Raw genomic sequence first — 22893 nt, forward strand, 5'->3', positions numbered from 1 at the left:
TATAATATATATATATATATAAGCAGTGAGTTCTAATCCAGTTCTCTTTGATTTGTGTTAACTTTTTGCTCATAGAATTTATTCATGCATATTTACTCTCTATTTATATACTTGAAAAGGCTTGCTTACTTCCAAAAGAATCTTCCTGGAAAAGAAACTTATGTAAGTATCAGGAAATTACAGCACAAAAGGATTAAATTTCCCTGAAATCCACCACCCTTCACAAAAATCTAGGAGGAGTTTACTCCATGAATGTATTCTCTGTGAGTCCTATGGTGAGAAAGAGTGGAAAAAGGCAGATAAATGACACTTATTATCAAGTGAAAATCAAATTATCAAGTTTATATTTTAATTCTGGATGTTATGTTAAAACACAAATCAGATAATAGAACTTTCTTATCTAAAATTATCAATTTATTTGTTTCATTGTGCAAATACTTATTAAGAGTCTACTCTTTACCAAGCACTATTCCACTTGTAGGGTTATAGAAAAAAAACTTTCTTTCCTTCATTATGGAATAATATCCTGAATTAAAAAGAAATGTAGAATATAGTTTTTTAAAATATGCAGTTTTCAAATACTCATGCATATTATGAAATGTTACAAAAAATAAATGCAGATAAGGATAGACAAGAATCGAAGTGATCAGTGTTAAAGGAGATGAAGAAATGTATTACAGAAAAAAATATAAGAAGCAACAGATTAACCACTGAAAGAGCATGGTATTCAATGGGTTCGAATTCAGCTCTTGGCTGAATCCCAGAAGACCCTCTATGATTAGAGTTCTATTTTGCTCTATAGCCTCCGTGTCATCCATTCTTCCATTGCCCACTATGACACAAGCTGCCTGTTGTCTTTCCAATTTCTAAAAGTTACGGGATCACCACAGGCTTTTACAAGTTGTACATTTTCTTTTGTCTGCATTGTTAGTCCTTTGTCATCTTCCTGTATTAGCTCAAATATCACCTATTCAGAAAGTTTGTCACTGACAGTTCTAAGGAGACGCCCTCTATAGATTGTTTGCTTAAAATAGTCATTGTTCACTTTTTGTGTTTAACCTTTTATTGTCTGTTTTAACTATTACTGGTCTAAAGCTTCCTGGTGGCAGGAAATTGTGTCTTTCTCTTTATCAAATTTGTTGTAGACATAGATTTTACGTAGTAAACGTACTGGATTTTCCAGAGTAAAGTCTGGTGTTTATCATATCGTTATGCATGTGGCCAATACCAGATGTATGAAGTTTTTTTGTGTGTGTTTTAGGTGAGACAGCACTACAGACTGATTTTAAGAGACAGATATAGAAGATATCCTACTACAGCTACCGCATTCTGTTTCTTTGCTTTCTTCCACCATTTCCCCTGGAGTCATACTGTATGGGTAGCTGTGCTACTACAGGAATGGCTCACATTCAAAGAAGAATACAATTATCTTAGCTATCTAGTATGTATGTGTGTGTGTGTGTATATTCATATTTTCTCCTACTACTAACTTCTACTGCATTATCGAAAGGAACAGTTAATGCTTGATTGTTTGATCAGTCTTACATGCCTATATTTGTTTATCTGAGTAACCAATTTGAAGATCTCAATATCTAACACAACAACCATTGTTGTCTATCTCCTTGTCTGAAATTCTGTATTGTTTTCATTGTTTTTATTTTTTTTTTATGTCTGTGTGTTTGTTAATAAGTTTTGGTTCTTTTATCTTTAAAATAAAATTTTAAAAAATTCAAAGAAGGGGTTAGGAAAAGGCATTAGACAAAACTGCAATCTTTGATGCTATGTGTCCTGACTAATTCTGCCTGTTTAAGATACTCAGAGTATCCAAGTGATTCCTCCGCATTGGTTAGAGACTATAGGAGCCCACATAGAAGGGCAAATGCTGGTAACACAAGTATGGTATACCTCTGCTCCTCTCCCGTCACTCCTTAGCTATAGCTGCTAGGAAGCAGAGAGGCAGCTGGGACAGGAAATGATTCCATAAGATATTGAATATGACCTCAACTAACTCTAAGCTTGTCATCCAAATAACATTTGCATTCTGCATCAAAATTTCTAGGTGACAGCAAAAGCTTATAGTCCTCCCTAGTTCATTTTTCAGGCTCTCCTGACAGATGTCTATTCTGACTTATTAGAAACATAGACTGGTGGACTGTGATGATTAATATCAGCTGGGAGTCTGCACAAGGATATTTCAAGTTCTGAACTCAAAGTTACCGCACAATTGGAAGTTAGACTGAAACATTGGTGCGGGCATTGTAGTTTATCACACCATGGGAATGCAGCAGTCGTGGTGGTCGTGGTAGGGGTAATTGTTGTTGTAGTAGGAACTGTTAAGTATTTGATTACAGCTTTAACTTTGAACATACATATTTCAGGACCTACTATAAGTACAATTTATTATTTCATATGAAGAATGTGTTGTTTGTTTGAATACTGGAAAACAGAAACCTGGGTTAGCTTTTGGTAATAAGTTATGATGCAGTTATTCAATATGTATATTTGCATACAATGGAGTACTCTTTATATTTGTGTATTAGAATGTGAGGGAATCTCAGCATTAGGTGGGTAGGAAGTAGAAGAAGATTAGAAAAGAAAAAAAACCTCTGTATTATGTACACGTATTCATGCCCCGAGGTGACTGTAAATTCCATGTACTGCAAACATGTAGTAAAAAATAGTTAATGGCCAGCATTGGCCGGCCACTCTGTGAGGTCCTTTATGAGAATCTGATGGGTCCATACCTTTAAGTTTTTTCTCATTTTCATTGCTTTTATTGGTCATTTCTTTTTTGTTGTTATTCCATCTCGTTTATTATATATTTGTTCTGGTTTAATTTAAAAATATTTTCCTAAATATGTTTCTTAAAACCTGTATATTTAACTGAAAGTGCTGCTTTTCAAACCTTGGCATTTTATTTGAAAATTATCAGCTAATTCTCTATAATGCTAAACTCATGTTATGACTTACTATTGCAATTATTGGTTTAATAAAGCATTTTGCAGTTGGGCATGGTGGCACATGCCTGAAACCCCAGCACTTGGAATTCTAGTGCAGCAGGATCAGTACAATTTCAAGACGAGCCAGGGCTCCGTAGTGAGGTTAAGGCCAGCCTGAATGACACAGTGAGGCTTTCTCTAAAAAAATGAAAAAAAAATTTTTTTGCATCAAAATCATGAGTGAACTGAGGATGTAGTTCAGTTGTTAAGAGTCAATCTGACTGAGGTCCAGTACTGCGTCTGTCCAGTGAGGAAAGAAAACAGGTGGGAATTATAAAGCTGTTCCTTCCCTGCTATTTCTAATGCTTCTGTACTACACTCTCCATAGTATCTATATTTTGTAGTTGAAGCAAGATTTGTTGTATTCTAATAATTCCTTGTAAATGTTGTCTATTTTTTGAAAAATGTTCTCTGTTTTATAAACATTCTTAGTATATAAAAAGGAATGAAAAATAAAGAAAGGGATATGATATTTATTACTCAGCTGTTCAGTGAATAGCATTTCAAGAGAATGTAAAACAGAGTAAATTTTTATTATTGGGACTGTTAAACCCTTTTATTAAAAAATTCACTTTGCTTTATATTTTAAGATATCAAAATGAAATTGCATCTAATATTAAAACTGCATTCTAGAACTTAGACATGTAAGTATGAGATTAATTTAAAATGTGATACGTAGCTTGCTGAAATATTATGAATAAAATACATTTAATGTTCTTTAGATAATGTTAACTTCTGTCCAAACGGAGATTATATATTCCCTTTCTTTATATGTTTATATGTTTTAGTAAATTCCATTTACTAAAATGTCCTCAGAAAAATGATGGTCATAATATATGCAGTAGTTTGAAAATGTCCCCTCTGAAATTCAGATGTTTCCAAGGTGATACTTGTGAGGTGAAGAGGATTCTAATTTTGTGAATGACACTGAGGCCCTTTGAACTAAGGGCTTCCTGGAGCATTAAAACCTCCTGCCCTCACCCTTGTGCAAAAGACAGTGATCTTCCCTGTAGAAGACAAAGCAATAGGAGCCATATTGGAAGTGGATGGAAGCCCTCACCAGACATCTAACACTACAGATGCCTTGATCTTGGAATTGCCAGCCTCAATACTGTGAGAAAATAATAACCAGTCTCAGCTATTCTGTAACAGCAGCACAAAATGTACTAAGACACTAGAAAAACCAACCTGACAATGTTAAAATTATCGATACAGGAGCTGGGGATTTACTCAAAGGCAAAGCGCCTGCCTGGCAAGTACAAGGTCATGAGTTCCATTCCTGGTACCGGATGAAAAACAAACAAACAAACAAAAGAATTGTAGATATAAAAAGGTATAACATTAATAGCATAAGAATTGTTTAAAGTAGTGTATGCAAAATCATCCACAAACCATGAATAACACCATTTTATTTTTGAAGTCAGTACAATGAGTTATGTCAGTAGTTAGTGCAGTAAGTTACCGTAGTAACTATTTGAGAATTGTTTCTCTGAAATAAGGAAATGAACTTTTTATAAGTCATTTTGTTGTGGTATTTATGCAATCCCTATAATATTAAATTACGTGCAATATTTAATTTATACAGATACATAGATTTGCATAATATATTTTAGAAACAATGAGTATTTGTTAAATGTTTATTGTACGTCAGACTTTTTTATATATCTCATTCACTATGATCACTCTCTGTCTTTCCTCTGAAGAATTCTAACTTTTTGTATTATTTGATATTAATGCTGATGTACAGGGCTGGCTCTTTAATGAACAGATACAACACATTCATGATTTAGTTTGAAGATAGCTTGACTTTTATTAAAGATTCTTCTGCATGCAAATAGAAAACATCTATTTTACTGCCTCCTCCTGCTTTGTCTGTGTCTTCTGCCATTAACAACGCATTCATAGTTAGAAAAAGAGCTTGGGAGGAAGGAAGTGAATGTTCAGCTTAAGCAAAGTATGATGTCTCAGTGTTACCTTCACAGGTACATTCCCCTTAATCAATGTTCCTGTTTCCCTAATTTGGATTATTGTATATCAGTTTAAACTTCTTAGAATCTTTCACTTACTTAATTTTTTGGTGTAATTTCTGACCAACTCTAACAATAATCAGGAAATGTTTAGGAACAACTGTTAAACTTACACTTTTCTGCAAATATCTTCCACTCCTGAGTAGATACCTATATAACTCTTATTATATACTAGAGCTAGAGAGTAGAAGAATGAAATGGCTTTGAATTTTAGAATAATTAAATGCTATTTAACTCTGACTATTGATAAAGGGATTGCTCTGAGAGCGAAAGGGAACAGATTAGAACAAAGGTCCAGATTTCACATTTTGCTTTTCTCAATTTTTAATATTTTAGATACCAGGTATAGCTGCACTCTTTTTGTCTCCTTTGTTGACCAGATCTTCCTGTTTAAAAACACCATCCCTTAAAACTCCCCTGCTCACTCCAATTCTCTCATCTATTTTAACACCAACTGTGGTAGGTAGAACAATGGCCTCTGAGAAATATCCGTACAGTAACTCAGGGAACTGTCGTACCTTACATATTGAAAGGAACTCACACATGTAATGAAATGTAGACTATGAGATGAAAAACTCATCCTGGATTCCTTAGGTAGTCTCAGTCTAATCACACAAGTCCTTACAAATAGAAGGAGGCAGAAAAGAGGGCCAGAGAAATGTGATGTTTTGCTGTATTTGAAAATGGGGGAAGGAGATGGAATAGCCCTTAGGTAAAAGCCATTTGCCTTATTATTTATGCCAAGTGCTCATGCAACACAGCTCTGATTATTCACATAATTCACCAGGCATTATGCTCCTGAGGTTAAAGTACTAAGGACACTCCATGATTCATTCTGAGAAAAGCAATAAAAACTATTTTGCCTCATTTTTTGTAAGAATCAGATAAATTCTTAGAGAAAACTAACAAACATGAAAGGTGATATTTTTCATAGGAATAATTATTTATTACAATATATATCTATTTGGAAAAATTCCCACATAACAGCTACTTCATTAGATGGTAAGGGTGCAAAGACTCAAAACTTAGTTTTTGTTCTTAAGAATCAAACTAAAAAAAAAGATGAGCAAAGAGATAACGACAATATAATATAATGACAGGTAAACCAGTAGGCTGAAAAGGCTTCTGTAAGCCAGTGCAGAAGGAGGACAGGACTGGTTTCCATGCAAGCTGAGAGAGTAATTGACTCCTAGACAATGTCAGTAATAAACAAGATCATGAGTTTAGAGAGGTACAAAAAAAGTGGGAAAATGTACTCCCTATAGGGAGCTGTGTGTTCCCAACCCAGAAGGCTCTGAAAGACACTGAGGTAGGGGACTGAAAATATGAGTAGTGCAGCATGTTCCACTCATTAAACTCCATAGATTCACTTAAATGTTTTATCAAGGTGAGATTATTTTACCTTAGAATAAAATGTCACACTGGATGTTTTGAAGAATGAATAAGATTCAGAGTAGAGAGCATGAGATAAAGATTCACTAGTCCAGGAGTTGGTGAATAATTCAAAGAAGAATAAAGGATACCCCCATGAGAGTTTACCCACTTCAAGAAATATCAATGAATTAAACTGAATTCATTGGACTTTGGATTTAGATGTTTAAAAGAAGAGAAGAAGAATGTAAAATAAAAGTTTGAAATGTTAATATTGAGCCTCCCCCATTACTGGGGATTAAACCTAGGGCCTCACATATTCTAAAAAAGCTCTGCATAATGAACTACAACCCCAGCCCCAGGAATACAGATTTTTAAGCAAATTGCAGGAGTACTGGGAAAAGAGATGAGCACTGGATAAAGGATTGAAAAACTAAGGAAAATTTCAAGCAAACAGCATAAAGAAGATAGTGATGAAAACGTTTCAAGAAGCAGGAAGTGTTTAATGGTATTAATCATGTTACATTTGTGTCTTTCCTTTCTATTAGGTCATTGTTATCTCAAAGAGCAGATTCCTATTGAAATTTAAATATAGCTTTTGTTAGTCCAACATTAAAGTGAAATAATACCTATATTTTTCTCTGCAGCAGTAATCCCTTTAACATTGAGTATTTCCTCTCTTGGTCTTCTGTTCGGAGATTTATTGTAGATACGTGTGCATTGTGTGTGTCTGCAGAGAGTAATTAGTTTAAAATAAAATATTTTAACTACACAAACCATTTGGGTGAGAATAGGTACCACTGGCAGGAGTTAGGAAGAGTTAGGGATGCTGGACAGTATATTTCAGTCAGGAGAATGCAAAATAAAAATTCAGCACCTTTGATAGTTCTCCCGCTGCCAAGCCTGGAGTATTCTGGAAGTGGTAAGCTCAGTTATTTTTTCCTGGCTTGAGGAATCCTCTGGTTAGTTTTCCTGATTTTCATTGTATTTTTTATATTGAGATCCACACCTTCCTCTGGGCTCTTCTTGTATCACGCTCTGACAGAATGGCTAATCTGCCTACGATTTCAGGTTATTCCTCAACTTCTGCCTCAGGTTGGCTCTTTAGTCCCTAGCGCACAGCAGCAGATGCCATAATTGATCCATCAGACCACCATGGATGCCGCTTAATCTCTGTGTTATCAGTTCACTATGTTCGATATCCGTTCGCCTCTAAATTCCCAGCGCTATAAGACCATAGCTTTTGGGCTTTAGGAGACACTTAGGCTATTCATGAGCCCTGAAAGAGCTAGATGATCCTTAGTTTATGATCATGAGATGCAGATCCAAATGGTAGACCATTTGGATGAGAAAATTAATACCATCGGCAGGGGTTGTGAACAGTCAAGCAAGTCCTCCGCGTGCGTGAGAAATGTGAGAGCTTTATCTTGTTTTGAGTTGGAACAAACCCTCTGGTGAAATTCACACTGCCTGCAATTGCACCCTGGCTTCAGTTCTTTCCTGTTCTACTTCCCTCAATCCCTCAATAGTTTCTCCTGGGTGCACCTTCGTAATAAATCACCTGGATGCAATTCATTATCTCGGTCCGGCCTTTTCCGGACGTTAACTAAAAAGCCGCAGCCTGCAGAAAAAGGAACTGTCCATGTCTGGCTGAGGCTACAGACCTGGCCCGGAAGCTCAGCACAGTTCCCAAATATCCAACGATTTGGCACAGGGAACGCGTGCTCGTCGGTGGGCAGCTAAATGAAGTGGCACAAGGCTGGAGAGCTGCTCTGATGACAGCGTTATTAGTGGGTGGCCAGGGTGTAATCTGCTGCCCAAAGAGTCTATGGGGAGGAACACTGAATGGGTATGGTTTTAAGGGAAAAACACGCACTTGCATTTTGTAGTGAATATGTGAATGCACTATTGGGTTTAATTCTTTTCATCTCATTATAAAATGGGCACTCACTATTTGTTTTTAAAATAAATAAAAGGATGGAGCGACCAGCCTAAACAGAGATTTCTTCTACTGTTATAAAGTGTTCTTTTTAATCTGGATTTAAAATGGGCACAGGTGTCCATAAAAAGACAAAGAGAGAAAGAAATTCCCATCTATCACACGACTTCAGCAGAAACCAACACTGTGGGTCAGGATAATCTGAATGCTTCAAGTAATATTTTCTCGCAGCTATATGAAAACTTCAATTGCAAAACCTATAGTAGCTCGAGAGAAAGGAAAATTCAGGTATAAATATTTTAATTTAATATATATGTTGTTAATATTTGTAAAATAATGTAGGAGATACCACGATATTAGTGAGCACTAGTTTTACATCCTTCTAGATCAAAGTGCTTCATAACTTCCTTATATACTCCATATGTTATTGTTTACTTTGATTTGTCATTTGCTTAAAACAAGAAATGCTAAAGAGGAATCTGCTATGCAGTATGCACTGTAAGTTTTACACTTAAAAATATTTAATCATTTAATATAACTTCATGTAGAAATTACAGTATACTTTGAAGATATCATCAACCCAAAGGCATCTTTGGAATGAAATATAGTACAAATAATAATCATATGTGATACTTTAAATTTACAAGATAATTCTTAGTGTGTCAAGAGCCTTTTGATTAACAAGTATAATCACACAACACTCCTGGGACACAGGAAGTCATGGGTGATTTTTCTTGCTTTATAGATCTGAAAACTAAGGTTCAAAGATGTGAGATGACTTACACAAGTATTCAGAGATTTGAACCAGCTACTTATACATGTAAGAAAGTTGTTTATAAATAGGTCAGGAGACTCCAGGACAGGTATTTGCATACATATACATAAAATTATGCCAGTTTCCTGATATTCTAGTATTTCTAATATTCTAATCATTCACCTATGTCATACTATCCCATACTCCCAGAATCATAGATAAACAAGTGCACCAAATTTAGAATCAAAGTAATACTCACAGTGTTGAAATATATACAGAAAGAGTGCCTCTAACTAGTAATGTCCAACATCATTTTTAAAAGTAATCATCATTCTTTATTTTTTGAAGAGCTATTTTATATCTTCTGACGATTAAAACTTCTGTTAAGCTAGTGAGTTATAATCTGAACTGAAATTGACCTCATATGCTTGTCTCTATTCTCTCTGAATTATATTCTCTACTCATAATTTAATCTTTCATTATTAACCTCCCGATGGATTGAATTTTCCTAGTTTTGAGATTTGCTGACATTGTGGAGACACCAGCGTTATGCTTTTCACAATCATTCAATATGTATAAAGTGCATTATATACCTTTTAAAGTGGGAACAAGGACTAGGCAAAAACCCTTAGAGAATTCTGTTCTTCAACATTTTCAGCCTAGTTCTTTCCATTATAAAAGAAGGATTGTTTAATAAAAAATTGCATTTGCTATGAATTTATGTTTACAGTGGAAGACTGACTTTTCAAAAGGCTGTAAAACCTCGAGCAACCAAAGTAAAGACAGGCAACATTGCCATGTGTTTTAGCAAACAAGATTTCTCCAATATAGACATAGATATGGATAGAGGAAATAAGTACGTTTTCAATTCTAAAGGTATGGTGACATATGTCAGAGAGTCCCTCTGGGGATGAGTAAACTGCAGTGCTAAACTTAGCAATAGGCTTTTTTCATACACAGCCAGGAGATATCAATAAAAATGATGATAATACGAGTAGCTCCCTGCCACAGGGCTTTTGGGTCACAAGTACAGAAAGTTATTTTGGCAGAAATAAGTACACGGATACATTTTTAAAGGTATAGCGTAACGGAAGCAAGGAAAAGGTAAAATACGTGAAACTAAGGACAGAACCTAAGGAGTCTTCAGGTGGCAGGAATTAAGGAAGACTTTGGGGTCACTGTAAGTCCAACTGCCTAGTTTTGAATCCTGGTTCTTTAAGTCATTTTTAAACATTGGGAGAAATCACTTTATCTCCCTGAATCTGTTTCCTTACATGAAAAGTGAGATGAAAACTGCACCCACATCTTAAAAGTTGTAATAAAACACAAGTGGAAAACTCAAGTTAAATATTAGGTAAGAAGGTTCAGAATAGAGCTCTGTCTGGGGAGTGAGAGTTAGTAACAGGGTTACAGCCTCTAAAGATCTCCAATAAAGGATTCTCATTACTCAGACACATGTAGTTTCATTACTGAGGAACGTCTAGTTTCACGGTAAACACGTTTGTATTTTACTCAGATTGCCATATTTCCACTACTTTATCTTATCTAACTAGCCAAACATTATCTTTCTTGGAGAAAGGGATCATAAAATTGGAAATAGAACTTTTGGTTGTTCTGTGATGAAAGTCGAAAATCCTACAAACACAAGTCTCACAGAATCACTTTTGCGAAAGCCAACCCCTTCTTTTCCCTTTCCCTGAAGTTCCGGAAAAAATTGTGCCTGAGCCAATTACCTCATGAAGGAGCATTTACTATTCTGAATACTCATGACCGTCACCATTCATATGCTCCGCAACTGAGCAAACATAAAACTCTCCACAGAGAGGGAGCTCTTCAATATGGTGGCCTCTAATAACACGTGAATGTCAACTTGAATAAGGTTAGCCTGAACTAACGTGTGTTAAAGTGTTCAGTACACACTCAATTTCAGGCTAAAAATGATAAAGTGATTAAATTATTTCATTTATGATAGGCCAATTACATGTTGAAGTACAATATTGGGGTTAAATAAAATATAAAATTAATTTCTTCTCTTTCAAAGTGTGGGTACCAGAAAAAGGAAAATCAAATATGTGCTTCACATTACACTTTTAGTTAACAAGGCTGATCTAGATGAATCTCCTTCACTAAAAAATTTAAAAGTGTACCTTCTACATTTTGGATTGACATATATTTTTAAGATTCTAATTATGAAAAACTGCAAAGGAGGAAATTTCTGCTATGTTTAAATTTCACAAATATCTTTTTTTTTTTTTTTTTTCGGTACCAGGAATCGAACTCATGATGTTGCACTTGCCAGACAGGTGCTGTGCCTCTGATCTAAATCCCCAGCCCCTCACAAATATCTTGAGTTTCTTCCAAACTTGCAGCATCAGTTCACTCAATTTACAAAAAATGCCTACCACAAATGGAAAAGCAATGAAATCTAACAAACCAGAAATTCTTTTTCCCTAAGCAATTCAGCTTGCATGTTTCAATTCAAAATGACCTATACTATCTCTCTGTGTATCATGAATTGAGCTAGGTTTATCATTAGATATAGAAATGAATTTTCTAGCATAGATATGCACATGAGTACTTCTCTGAGATTTCTGCTTATATAAAATATTTCTCCCTTTAAAAATTTTAGTGAAGATTGTTTTCTTTGCTTTGTTCTTAAGAACAGTCCATTAGAAGCTATGAATCTGAAATTTTCAACTGATTTTCCAGAATTTATTTGTACTCAATCAATATAATATACTAATACTATAGCTAGGAAGGTCACACATGCCTTCTTTTCAAAATTAAAAAAAAATGTAAAGGGGAAAGTGATAGAAAAGAACAGATACAGGCAAGTTTTCATGTCTTCATTTCACAACACAGGCTAATGTTGAATGTGTTCCTTAATGAAAGAGCAGTTAACTCCATAGCCAGGTTTAAAGTACCAGTTCTCCTATTTTTAACTTGTAGCTTGAAACAAACTGTCAATTATTTCATAATCCAAATGCTACAGAAGCTCATGGAATAGTCATGAAGCAATATGAATGTGTACATATACAGCATTATAAAATTCTAACCATCATATTTTATTTTAATGAAATTAATTGCAGGGTTTATAAACTGATCAGTAACAATGACGATAATTTAATGATTTTAAATGTTAGTAAAAAACACAGCTATAAATTATTAAACAACAAAATCAAGTGTGTAATTATTATTTTTGTAGTTATAAGTAAATGTGGCAAAGGAAGCAAAATATGCTTCTTGACAAGATGCCAACATTTAGTAACGAGATGGTGTTGCTACCCTACTTTGCATCAGGAATTTCACATTTTATTATCTAATTGGGACAAAACCTTAACACATGAAATTATGTTCTCTAATACATGAAAAATAAAGACCATGGTATAGGTCTCAATGACTAGGCCTAAAGTTGCATTTCATAGTTTGATGGGATAGAGCCACATGTGAACCAGCTGCATCGGTTTCTTTCACTTTCAAATTTTAGATATTTGTAACCAAACATCCACTTGGTTGGGATATTTATAATACTTTGTGTTACAGGTTGTGTCTAGAGGTCCCTCCAAAGCTTCATGGAGTCATAGAGTTTTTTGGAGGTGGCCAAATCTAGAGTGTGCGATTAATTAGTGATCCAATGCCTGAATTAAGGATGGGTGATTGCTGGATCAGTCTTCTGATTGGATTGGTACCACTCTATCCAGCCTAGAGTAAAGGGGGGCAGAAAAACACTTTCAATGTTTGGTTGTTGCTTTTGCTGTCTTCTGCTGCCACGAAGTGTTGCCCTCTGCTACGTGCAACCCTGCCTTGGAGTCAGCTAATTATGAACTGAAACCTGCACAAGCTGTGAGCTAAATAAACCTTTCTTTCCTTAACTTGGACACTGGGTATTTTGTCTCAGCAATGGGAAAAGTAACTAAGATACTATGATTGCTTTAAAAGTGATCAAATATAAAGATAAATACAAGCAGTGATTATTGAATAAAATTACACATCATGGGATTAAGAATCTTATTAATTAGGATTTATACCAGCTAGTACAACTATGTGCCTATAGTTTTTTCTGCCTTCTGAAGAGGGTTCTGATGTAGCAATCTATACATAAATAAATTGCAATTGACTGGAGTGGAAAATGCCGAAGTACATTCATTTAGTATGAGAAAATGTTCTGTGTGTCTGTGTGTGTGTGTGTGTATGTGTGTGTGTATGTGTGTGTGTGTTTGAACTAGCCCACTACCTAAAATATACCTCTTACTGTGGGCCATGATTAAATATTATTGAAAAATTTCTACAGGAAAATAGAGATAAACTAACAGGTCAAAAGTTAATGTTTGTATTCCTTTGTTTGATAAAATGTGCAAGAAATAAAATTGATTATATCTTTCTTAGAATAAATTTGGAGTTTTGAGGGGAGAAAAGGAGAAAATGTTTGCAGATTAGTGAAGATAAACAAGAAGATATATGACAACCACTGTGACACTTCATGTAGCCAAACAGTGAGACTACTTAAGTTTACTAAAGTGATTTGTAACATAAGATAATACCATATCTTGATGATAATTACAGCTAATTGTCATAACACAAAAAGATTTCTATGTCAGTGAGAGACTGATATGTGTTTGTGCCATAATTTATAATGGATTTATTTCATGCTCATTTTAATTTTAATGAAATTTACATCTTAGTGTGAGATATAGCTTTATGTATACATTGTATCCTATAAAGTGTACAGCTCTGACCTTTACAGATATGTGTTCTTAGACAAGTTATTTAGGGCTTTCTCTGTGGCACAGAAATAGAAGTATCTCCTTCACAGGAACCTTATGAAGAGAAAATAATTCAGGAAAAAGTTTGAAAATGTGCTGAGGGTGGTCCAGCATGTTAAGAGCTCAATAAATGCGAGATTTTTGGTCAAAGAATTCTTTATTTTTTATTTTCTCAACAACCAAATATTGGCACAGAACAATTATTCAATAAATATTTGTTGCCTTGTATTGAATTCATGACATAGGTTGTATGCATAGAGTGATTTCTTTTCTGCAACTGAAGGGTTTCACATAGCTAATTTCTCAAGTTTATGGAATCATAGATTGCTGATCTACCTTTGTTTGTTTGTTTGCTTGCTTTTTAAATTCACCAACCAGGGCTCTCCTAAAAAGCAACTTTAATTGACCAGTGAGTAGATTTTAAACCAGGTTTGGTGCAGGTAGCATTGGACTGGAAGAAATTAATAGAAATCAAATATATTTCTAGGAGGTAGTATATACATTCTCCATCAAAAGCCATGCAACCTATTCCAAGTACGATGAACTAGTCTGTATGCATTATCTTACTTACTTCTCATAATAATCCTTGAAATTCATGCTTTTATTATCCACATTTCAGAGATAAAGAAGCATAACTGCAGAGGTTAAAGAATTTAAAATTATCAGGAAATTATCAATCAGTATGTGAACCACAACCTGAACCAATTTTACGGCCTTTTCCACTACAACTTTTAAAAATCTAACCCAAAGAAGATATCACAAAATGTGAGCATCTGACAGAAATTTAGATGTGTCATATTTAGGCTCCTTCTCTTGGTGTAAAAGCAGAGCTCACAAAGAGAAGTAGGATAGCAAGAGTAGGAGAAGAAGCTAATTTTCTCTACAGCTTTTATATTCATTCAGTGTTATATATTTGTTTGAAGACTCTTGGCACATACATATTTAGATGGATTAGTCATCTTAGAATCAAAGAAAAAGACAATGCAACTTTTTGAAATATCTACAATATGACTTCTCTATTAGTGCAGAATGAATTAATAGCTATTTCTAATAAACAGATCTGTGCTTTAGCAATAGAAACAAAAAAAAAAACTAAAATGAAAGCCAGGTAAGAGAAAAACATGAAATATCTGAATGATGTGTCAGGCGAAAAGCTATCAAGTGAAAAGCCATTATTCATGGCTCTTTTTGAAAAGGAGATGATACAACCTTCAACCTTCAAAGATGTATCTCAGTAAGTATTTGTTTGTAATCTTAATGTTTTTTCCTTTGTGTGTTAGAACCGAGAGAAGAGGTGCATTATTTTTATTGTTTCATTTCTCATATAATTTTTTATAAAATGCATAAACAGAACATATTGCTGAAATTATGCTTCAGTTATAAACTTGCCTCAGGTTCCCTTTTCCTTTGCCTTTCTGATTATTTGTATTCCCTTACCTTATTTGCATTCACTGCTGTGATGACCCAGACACACTGTGCGTTGCTGTCGTACTGGAATGGAAAGTTGGGAGACGTAAAGGTACCACTTGGTCCTTGAAGATTAGAGCCACACGTTTTCACTGAAAGAGAAATTGCAATTCAAAAGCTAGGTAGAGACCATAGGCAAAATCCTAGGAATAAAAAGCCTTTTAATAGACTTAAAAATCAAAATTACACAATGAAAGACATATGTAAATGTATTTTATGGTTTCCTATTATCTTATCAGAATTAGAGTGAAGATTCACAAGCAAAATTAGAGTGAAGATTCACTCGTTACAAATTCAGGTGAGGCATGATAAACTGTCCTTTGACTGTAAATTGGTTACTTTAATTAGAGAGATGTATATTTACCCAATATTATGTTAATAAAAATCTACAAAGAAGTAAAGCTTTGGATTGATTTAGTAATCTAAAAAGAGTGCTCATTTCTACTTATTAAGTATCCAAAGACTCATAATGGTGCAGCTGAGAGACATCAATATTACAACCATTTATTCTGTTGCTGTGATTGTAAATTAGACAAGTAAGGCCATTAAAAAAGCACTATATTTAAATGTATTTAATGAATTTCCACAAAACTTAAAAGCTTTAATGTTTCAGTTTCTAATTCTTCTTTCTGTTTAATAAAGGAGTGTGTCTATTCCTTTGCTCCTTCATCAACATAAAATTCATAGATGCCATTACTTTTGATCTGCACTTTTGCATGATTCCATTAAAATCCTACTTACATTACCCTTTTCAGGTGTGGACCCTTCTTCTTGTAAAGCATTTTCCTGTCTTTTTAAACGTTTCCCCACATTCCCCTCATGCATTCTTGATAATATTTCAATCTAGTTTCTGTGCTTACTTCTTTTTCTTTTGGTACCGGGGATCAACTCATGACCTCAGACTTGCCAGGTAAACACTATGCCCCTGAGCTATATCCCCAGACCTCTGTGCTCACTTTAATGTTGACATTGTTTTCTCACTCCCAGAAATGAGTTCTTCATTACCAAATCAAATAAACTCTTCATTTTCCTACATACTTGCTATTCAAACAACACTGGAACGTATGAAAAATATGAAATTTTCTGCTTTCCCTTACATAGCATGGAACTATGTTTCAAACAGTCCTGGTCCTTTCTCTAGTTTTATTTTTTCATTTGACCTTTAAGAAGCATAATTTTAAATTGATTGTATGGCCCCTTTTCTATTTAATACTTTGAATAGTTAAAACTAATATACTTTTAATCATGAGTGTTCATATCTTTTGACAATTCTCAAATTCACATCACCATCTTTGGCATCTCTATTTCTAGATTAATTTTCTCTGCGTTGCACATTCCAGGAGATAATTTTAGGAAGCTTTCAATGAAACATTTTCAGCAAGCCCATCCACTTTCCTGCCATAAATATTTCTCAATACCTATCTATTGCTCCTCTGAAACTTCTCAGTATTCCTTTTTTTTTTTTTTTTAATGTGCTATGCTTCCACGTCATTTTTACAACTCCATTTCAAGACTCCAGTTACTCTCTCTCTGCTGAGTCATCCTCAGTGCTGCTATGTTTATCTTTCTAGAACACATATTCAATTCCTTGGGTTCATGAAAATTTGGGTTTCACTTCCTATCCTCCTAAGGACCTCATTTTCTTTTCCAATACAATGTCTGGCATTTTACATAATCATGCATTTCACTTGTGTCAGAATAGATTGTTTCTTCCTCAGGTCTAAAACATTCCTTTGTACACTTACATGCAGTAATTCTACTCATATAAAGATAGCCATGCTTTTATATTGCTTATTTCTGTAATGAGGTTTCTAATTCCCTCACTGAGAATTCTGTAATGGATTATTGTGTGCCTAGTGTACTATTTGGATAGCAGTCAATATAAGTATTTGATTGCTAGTAACCTGATAGAGTATACAGTTAGGAAATTCTAAGACATTTATAGCAATAGGAATTTAATAGCTATCACAGCATAGTTGGTTTGAAGTTAGTGGAAAAAACTTTCTACTTAGTGGCATTTATTACCTGGTTATTCCACATAACTTATTATGTGAAATGTTTGTTTCTAAGATATAAAAATAATTATAATTTTTTGAGAGCAAGGCCATACGAGTTAACTAATAGTACAGTGATTATTATGATTCAGGCACTTTTGCAACAGAAACAAACATCAGAGATCTTTAGCACAGCTTTTAAATGGATTGTAGACTAAGTGTTCTCTTGCTGTTGATGAAAAATCCTGGCAGATATTTAGAAGAATGGGAAAATATTATGTTGAAAATAATTTTCTTTTTGCACAAAAATAGGTCTAAATGGCATGTAAAAATAACTTGGAAACATTTTGGTTCCTGTCTGCTTCCATTCAAACCTGACAGTAAACACCGAACAGGTATAGTTGTATATTTGCAGACATATTGTTTATTGTATGTATATGGTTTTACAAATTTGTGCTTGTATTTATTTTTTAAATTTTTTTTATTTTTTAATTTTTTTGGTTTTTCTCCGGTACCAGGAACCGAACTCACGACGTTGCGCTTGCCAGGCAGGCGCTTTGCCACTGAGCTAAATCCCCAGCCCCTGTGCTTGTATTTAGAAGTGTGTTTGCATGCTTTTAAAAACTGAACTCACTAGCTATGCATTCCTATGAGGACTTTTCCCCCATGTATCGTGAAGACTCCTCTCGGTCAGTACAAGTAGATTTATTTTGTGAAATGTAAGAGTCCAGACAGTAGCTGTCAGATGTATTGGAAAAATTTGACAGACTTCTCCCCCAAGAACAGTGCAGAGTGACCAGAGGCTTTCCTTCTCCTCAGGAGAAGATGAGAAGTCCATCCCAACAGAGTTACCACCGCTTGCTCATCACAGGTAGCACGTAATGGAACTGAACACTAAAATCACACAGCACCGAGGTTTTGCCAGTGATCATCCTGTTTTAAGTTTTTCAGCTACAATACCTTATTCATTATACCTAAATGACATCACAGTAGCTATACCCGTACACTTAGTCTTTTTCTGTGTTTTACATTTGTGTCATTATTCCAAGATAAAATTACTGAAAATAGATTAGCATGTCCGAGTACACAAGAATTCAAAAATTTAATAAATATGCCTCACTTACTCTCCAAAATTTTGTTCATAACACTTTCAAAAACAAGAAAGAAAACAGGGCTTTATCCTCTCATAATATCAATCGCTTGTTCTTTGTCATTTTCTTAAATATGGGAAAATATGTTAATATCCAATTCTTTTTTACATATTGTTACTCTAGCTTAACACTACTCTTTACTGTTGCTTCTATTTTCCTTGCTCAGTTTTTTATTTGAATAATTTTCCTCAGAGTCCCCAGTGCATTATCAATATTAATCATTTTATGTGTGCTGCAAATTTTCCCAAGTCTTTTATTGGTTTTTAATGTGTAAGTTTTGTGAAAAATTTTTTTTTCTCCACAAATATTTTTAAATGTATGTAAATGAATCAGAATCATTTTCCAGGTTGTGTAGTCTACACTTTATTCAGAAAAGTTTTCTTTAAATCTAAGAATGAAATATAATCTTTCATTATCATACATCATAGTTTTAATTTACTGTATTTCAATGTTTTATCTGAACACTGTCCTTGTATGATGTAGGATAAAGGGCATTTACTTTAAATGCAATTTATCCTCTACTAATTAAGAATGGCAGTATGGTGTGGAGGTGCTCGTCTGTAACCCTAGCACTCTGAGAGGCTCGGATATGAGGACTACAAGCTCACATGCAGCTTGCATAATTCATTAAGACACTGTCTCAAAAATAAGAAAATAAAAAATAAAAAGGAACAGAGTTGTGAAAATCCTGGTTCTAATCCCCAAGAGCACATAAAATTACATTAGACTATGTTATATTATATTGCATTATATATACACAAATCTATTTCTGTATAAACAACCTACAAGTGGACAAATGAATCTTTATTTTCTGTACTGACTGACTGATAGATTATTGGTCTTCTGTGATAACATACTGTTGAATCATTTTTAATATAAATGATATAAATCCCTAGTTGTTCAATTTCATAATTTTCTTGATTATCTTTGGATATTTACTTTATCATGTAAAATTTGCTAAAGTGTTATGGTAAAAAAGATTGTTATTTGTATTGAATTATGCTGAATTCATATATTATATGGATAAAAATTAAAGCACTATAGCCACTATGTGATTTTTTTTTTCCTGTTGTCTTTTTGAGACAGGGACACACTATGTATTTCGGGCTGATCTGAAGCTCTCTTTGTAGCCCAGGCTGGTCTTGAACTTGCAACAATTCTCCTTCCTCAGCCTCCCAAGTGCTGGAATCACAGGTGTGCGCTACCACGCCCAGCCTACCACTATGGAAATCGGTATGGAGGCTCCTCAAAAACTCAAAAGAAGTGAATTTCAGTTGATCGAGCTCCTTCCCTTTTGGTACGGCCTGAGTTAAAGTGTTACAGTGCTTTGTTCATGCTCATTGCGTCACAGCACAACCCATAATAGCTAAATCTTAGCAGTGGCTTATGTGTCCATCCACGGACGAGTGGATAAAGAAAACGTGATATTTACACACGATGCAGTGCTAGTCTCCCATAAAGAGGAATAAATTTGCATCATTTGTAGGAAAATATATGCATTTGGGATCATAATATTAAGTGAAAGAAGTCAGGCACCTAAGTTAAAATATTGACTGGTTCTCCTATGGGAGAACCCAATGTACAAATACACTAAAGAAAAAAAGCTAAAGATTGATAATAGAAAACAAAGAGAAAGACCTTTTGCAAAAAGGGAGAGGAATAAGAGATGGAGACAGAAATAAGGGAGTGAAGGGGGAAAGATAAAAAAATAAAGATGTGTGATATACATGTACCAACTCCACATGAGGAAATTATTCATTATGTATTGCAAACATGAACTAATAAAAAAATTAAAAAACAAGTTTTCTATCCTAAAATAGGCTTTAATAAACAAAGAAGACAAACAAGCGTGATCACAGCGGATGTATTATAGTGAAGTAGCACATTTCATAAGTTAAGCAAAATTACTTATTTAAATGTTAAGAAAAGTTGTTTCAGAAAAAGAAAGCTTTCAACACATAATTAGGAATGTATAAAATTAAAACAAATTATTAGTTTGTTCAATTAATTAAGAAAACTCCTGTCCTTAAAAATAGAAGTTGTTTTAGGAAAAGCAATAAATTAGAAAAAGATGGAAAAGGATTTGGGGGCTGGGGATTTAACTCAGCGACACAGTGCCTGCCTGGCAAGAGTGAGGTGGTGAGTTTGATTTCTGGTACTGGGGAGAAAAAAAAAGAAAAGGTTTGAAGAATTTGAAGAAGCAAAAAAAAAAAAAAGCATCATTATTTTCCTTTTAATCTTTGCTTATTTCCATTCAAGAGATTTAATAATTTATCTATAATATAAAGATGCTATATGTAAGAGTCCCAGTAGTATGCTTCAAAAAGATACACATATTAAAATTTGTACTTTTCTTTTATGTCATAATAATTAGTAATTAAATTGAAAAGGTCCAATTTATCCATGGAGCAAAAAATATATAGTTATAATTTAGAAAAGTACAAGATGCAACCAAAATAGGTAGTGAATGTTTAAATTAAAATTTATTGCACCAAAACATACATTACCATTAATCTCCCTCAAAATACTGCCCCTCATTTTGGGCACACTTATCTCATTGTTATTACCAGTATCTGAAGCAGTTCTGCAGTCCTCTTTTGCATGATCAGATATTTAGCGAGTGCTGCCCTCAAATGTCATGCAGTGGGAAAGAAAGCTAATAAAATCATTGAAATACTTCTCCATCTACCTTATCCACTGGACCTGGTACCCCCAGACTTTTTGTTTTTTTCCAAACTCAAAATGATCATAAAAGGTAAATGTTTAGAATCAATTCAGGACACGCAGGCAGTCACTACAGTGCAATTAGACACTTATGAAAGAGTACTTCGGAACTGTTTCAGAAAGTGGCAAGAAAAATGCACTAAGTGTACTTGAAGTAAAGGGAGGTATTTGTGCAGGATTTATTACAATGTGCCTTACTGTAATTCATATTTTGTTGAATTTCAACACCCATTATGTGTTTTGATCACATCTCACCAATTCAGCAAGAATTTGACCTTTATGAAGAGAACTATAAAAAACAAACAAGCAAATATAAATTGACTTAACCAATTTTCTCTGATTTTCCTATATCAATGATAATCAACTCCTAGTGCCTTAGACAAAGTAGCTATTTACAACAGTCTCCTTCTTTTATACATATGCCATTTATGTTTTTACACAGGAAAGATAAGAATGGCCATTTTACCAGTTTTTACAGTTTTATTTGTAGAACCAAATAAACCAATATTTGCAAAGCAATTTTCAAATATGTTTGAAAGCATTTTTCCTTTCAAGAAAAAAGACATAAGTATTGGAGCAAAAGATAAAAAAGTCTCTAGATTCTCTGTCAATATATTTCTATTTTCCCTTAGGTCAAACACATAGTATTAACTAGAAAGAAAAGACACTTGGAAAATAACTTAGGAATAAGGTTAAGTATGATGAAATATGTTTTACTGAAACTGTAACCTTCAGGCAGTTAGATTTGTGCTAGATAGAATTTCTCCACCACACAAAGCAAGTCAAACTGACATTTTATCCTTTTCATTGAGTAAGAAGGGTATGATTCATAGTTTTAGGAATCTTTTTTTTGCACAGAGTATGAACAACTGTGTCCTGCCTACAGCTGTCTCTGAGTTCCCTGTATCCTAAATATTGCTTTTCCTCTCTCTTTCCAGATAGTTATGAAATTTTATATTGAAGGATTTTTGTCATCATGTTCCAACAGATTCTTAAGCTTGGAAAATTCCACAAAACTCTTTCCACTTATTTACTTGCAATTCCCGAAATACACTGAGCTTGTTCCCACTTCAACATGAGCTGTTTTTCTCAACTTATTCAATACTACCAAGAGATGGGCAAAAGGAGGTAAGATATGTTATAGGATCTGAGAGCAACAGCTACTCTGAAATCAACTGCTAAACTGTGAAGGTTTTACATCTAACCCCCTGTTCCACCTAAAAGTGTGAGGGAGATGTCCTCTCCCTAAGCTAGAGCTTGCACACAAACAGAAACCTTTGCCTGGGAGTAACTAGCTTCAGCATCATAGACAGATGCGCACCCCTAGGTGGAGATTTAAGATGCTAATAGGATAGAGCAGTGATAGAAGCATGAAAAGCTACTTTGCAGTCTTGCCCTCCTCTGCCCTCCAGATGTGATGATGGATACAAATGGCGGAAGCTCTGTTTGAGCAAAGGATAGAGATATGGACACTACCTGCCCTCAGGGAGCATGGAGTAATTTCCTCCCAGTGCTTTCCCATGGCCTCCTTTTGTATGCCAGTGGAAGAGTACATGTTTTACTCCTGCGTTTGATTTCTGTTAAATTCTTCTTCTGGAGGCCGTATGGAGACCTGTAACAGTACCCCATAAATGACCTCTTTTGAAAATACCTCTAAGCTCTAAACCTTTAGTATCACCTCACACACAGATACACACAGTATGT

General features: G+C 34.4%; 1 protein-coding gene across 1 annotated transcript in view; it reads right to left on the reverse strand.

Annotated features, from left to right (window-relative positions):
- Nucleotides 1-22893, reverse strand: part of Csmd3 (CUB and Sushi multiple domains 3) — a 1085099-nt gene that overhangs the window by 550425 nt on the left and 511781 nt on the right. Inside the window, exon 11 of the mRNA XM_005381888.2 lies at nt 15291-15412. Coding sequence (XP_005381945.1) covers nt 15291-15412 — 122 coding nt within the window. The remainder of the gene's footprint in view (nt 1-15290; nt 15413-22893) is intronic.

This window comes from Chinchilla lanigera, unplaced genomic scaffold (assembly GCF_000276665.1).
Source record: "Chinchilla lanigera isolate Chin_1 unplaced genomic scaffold, ChiLan1.0 scaffold00016, whole genome shotgun sequence".
Taxonomy (NCBI): Eukaryota; Metazoa; Chordata; class Mammalia; order Rodentia; family Chinchillidae; genus Chinchilla; species Chinchilla lanigera.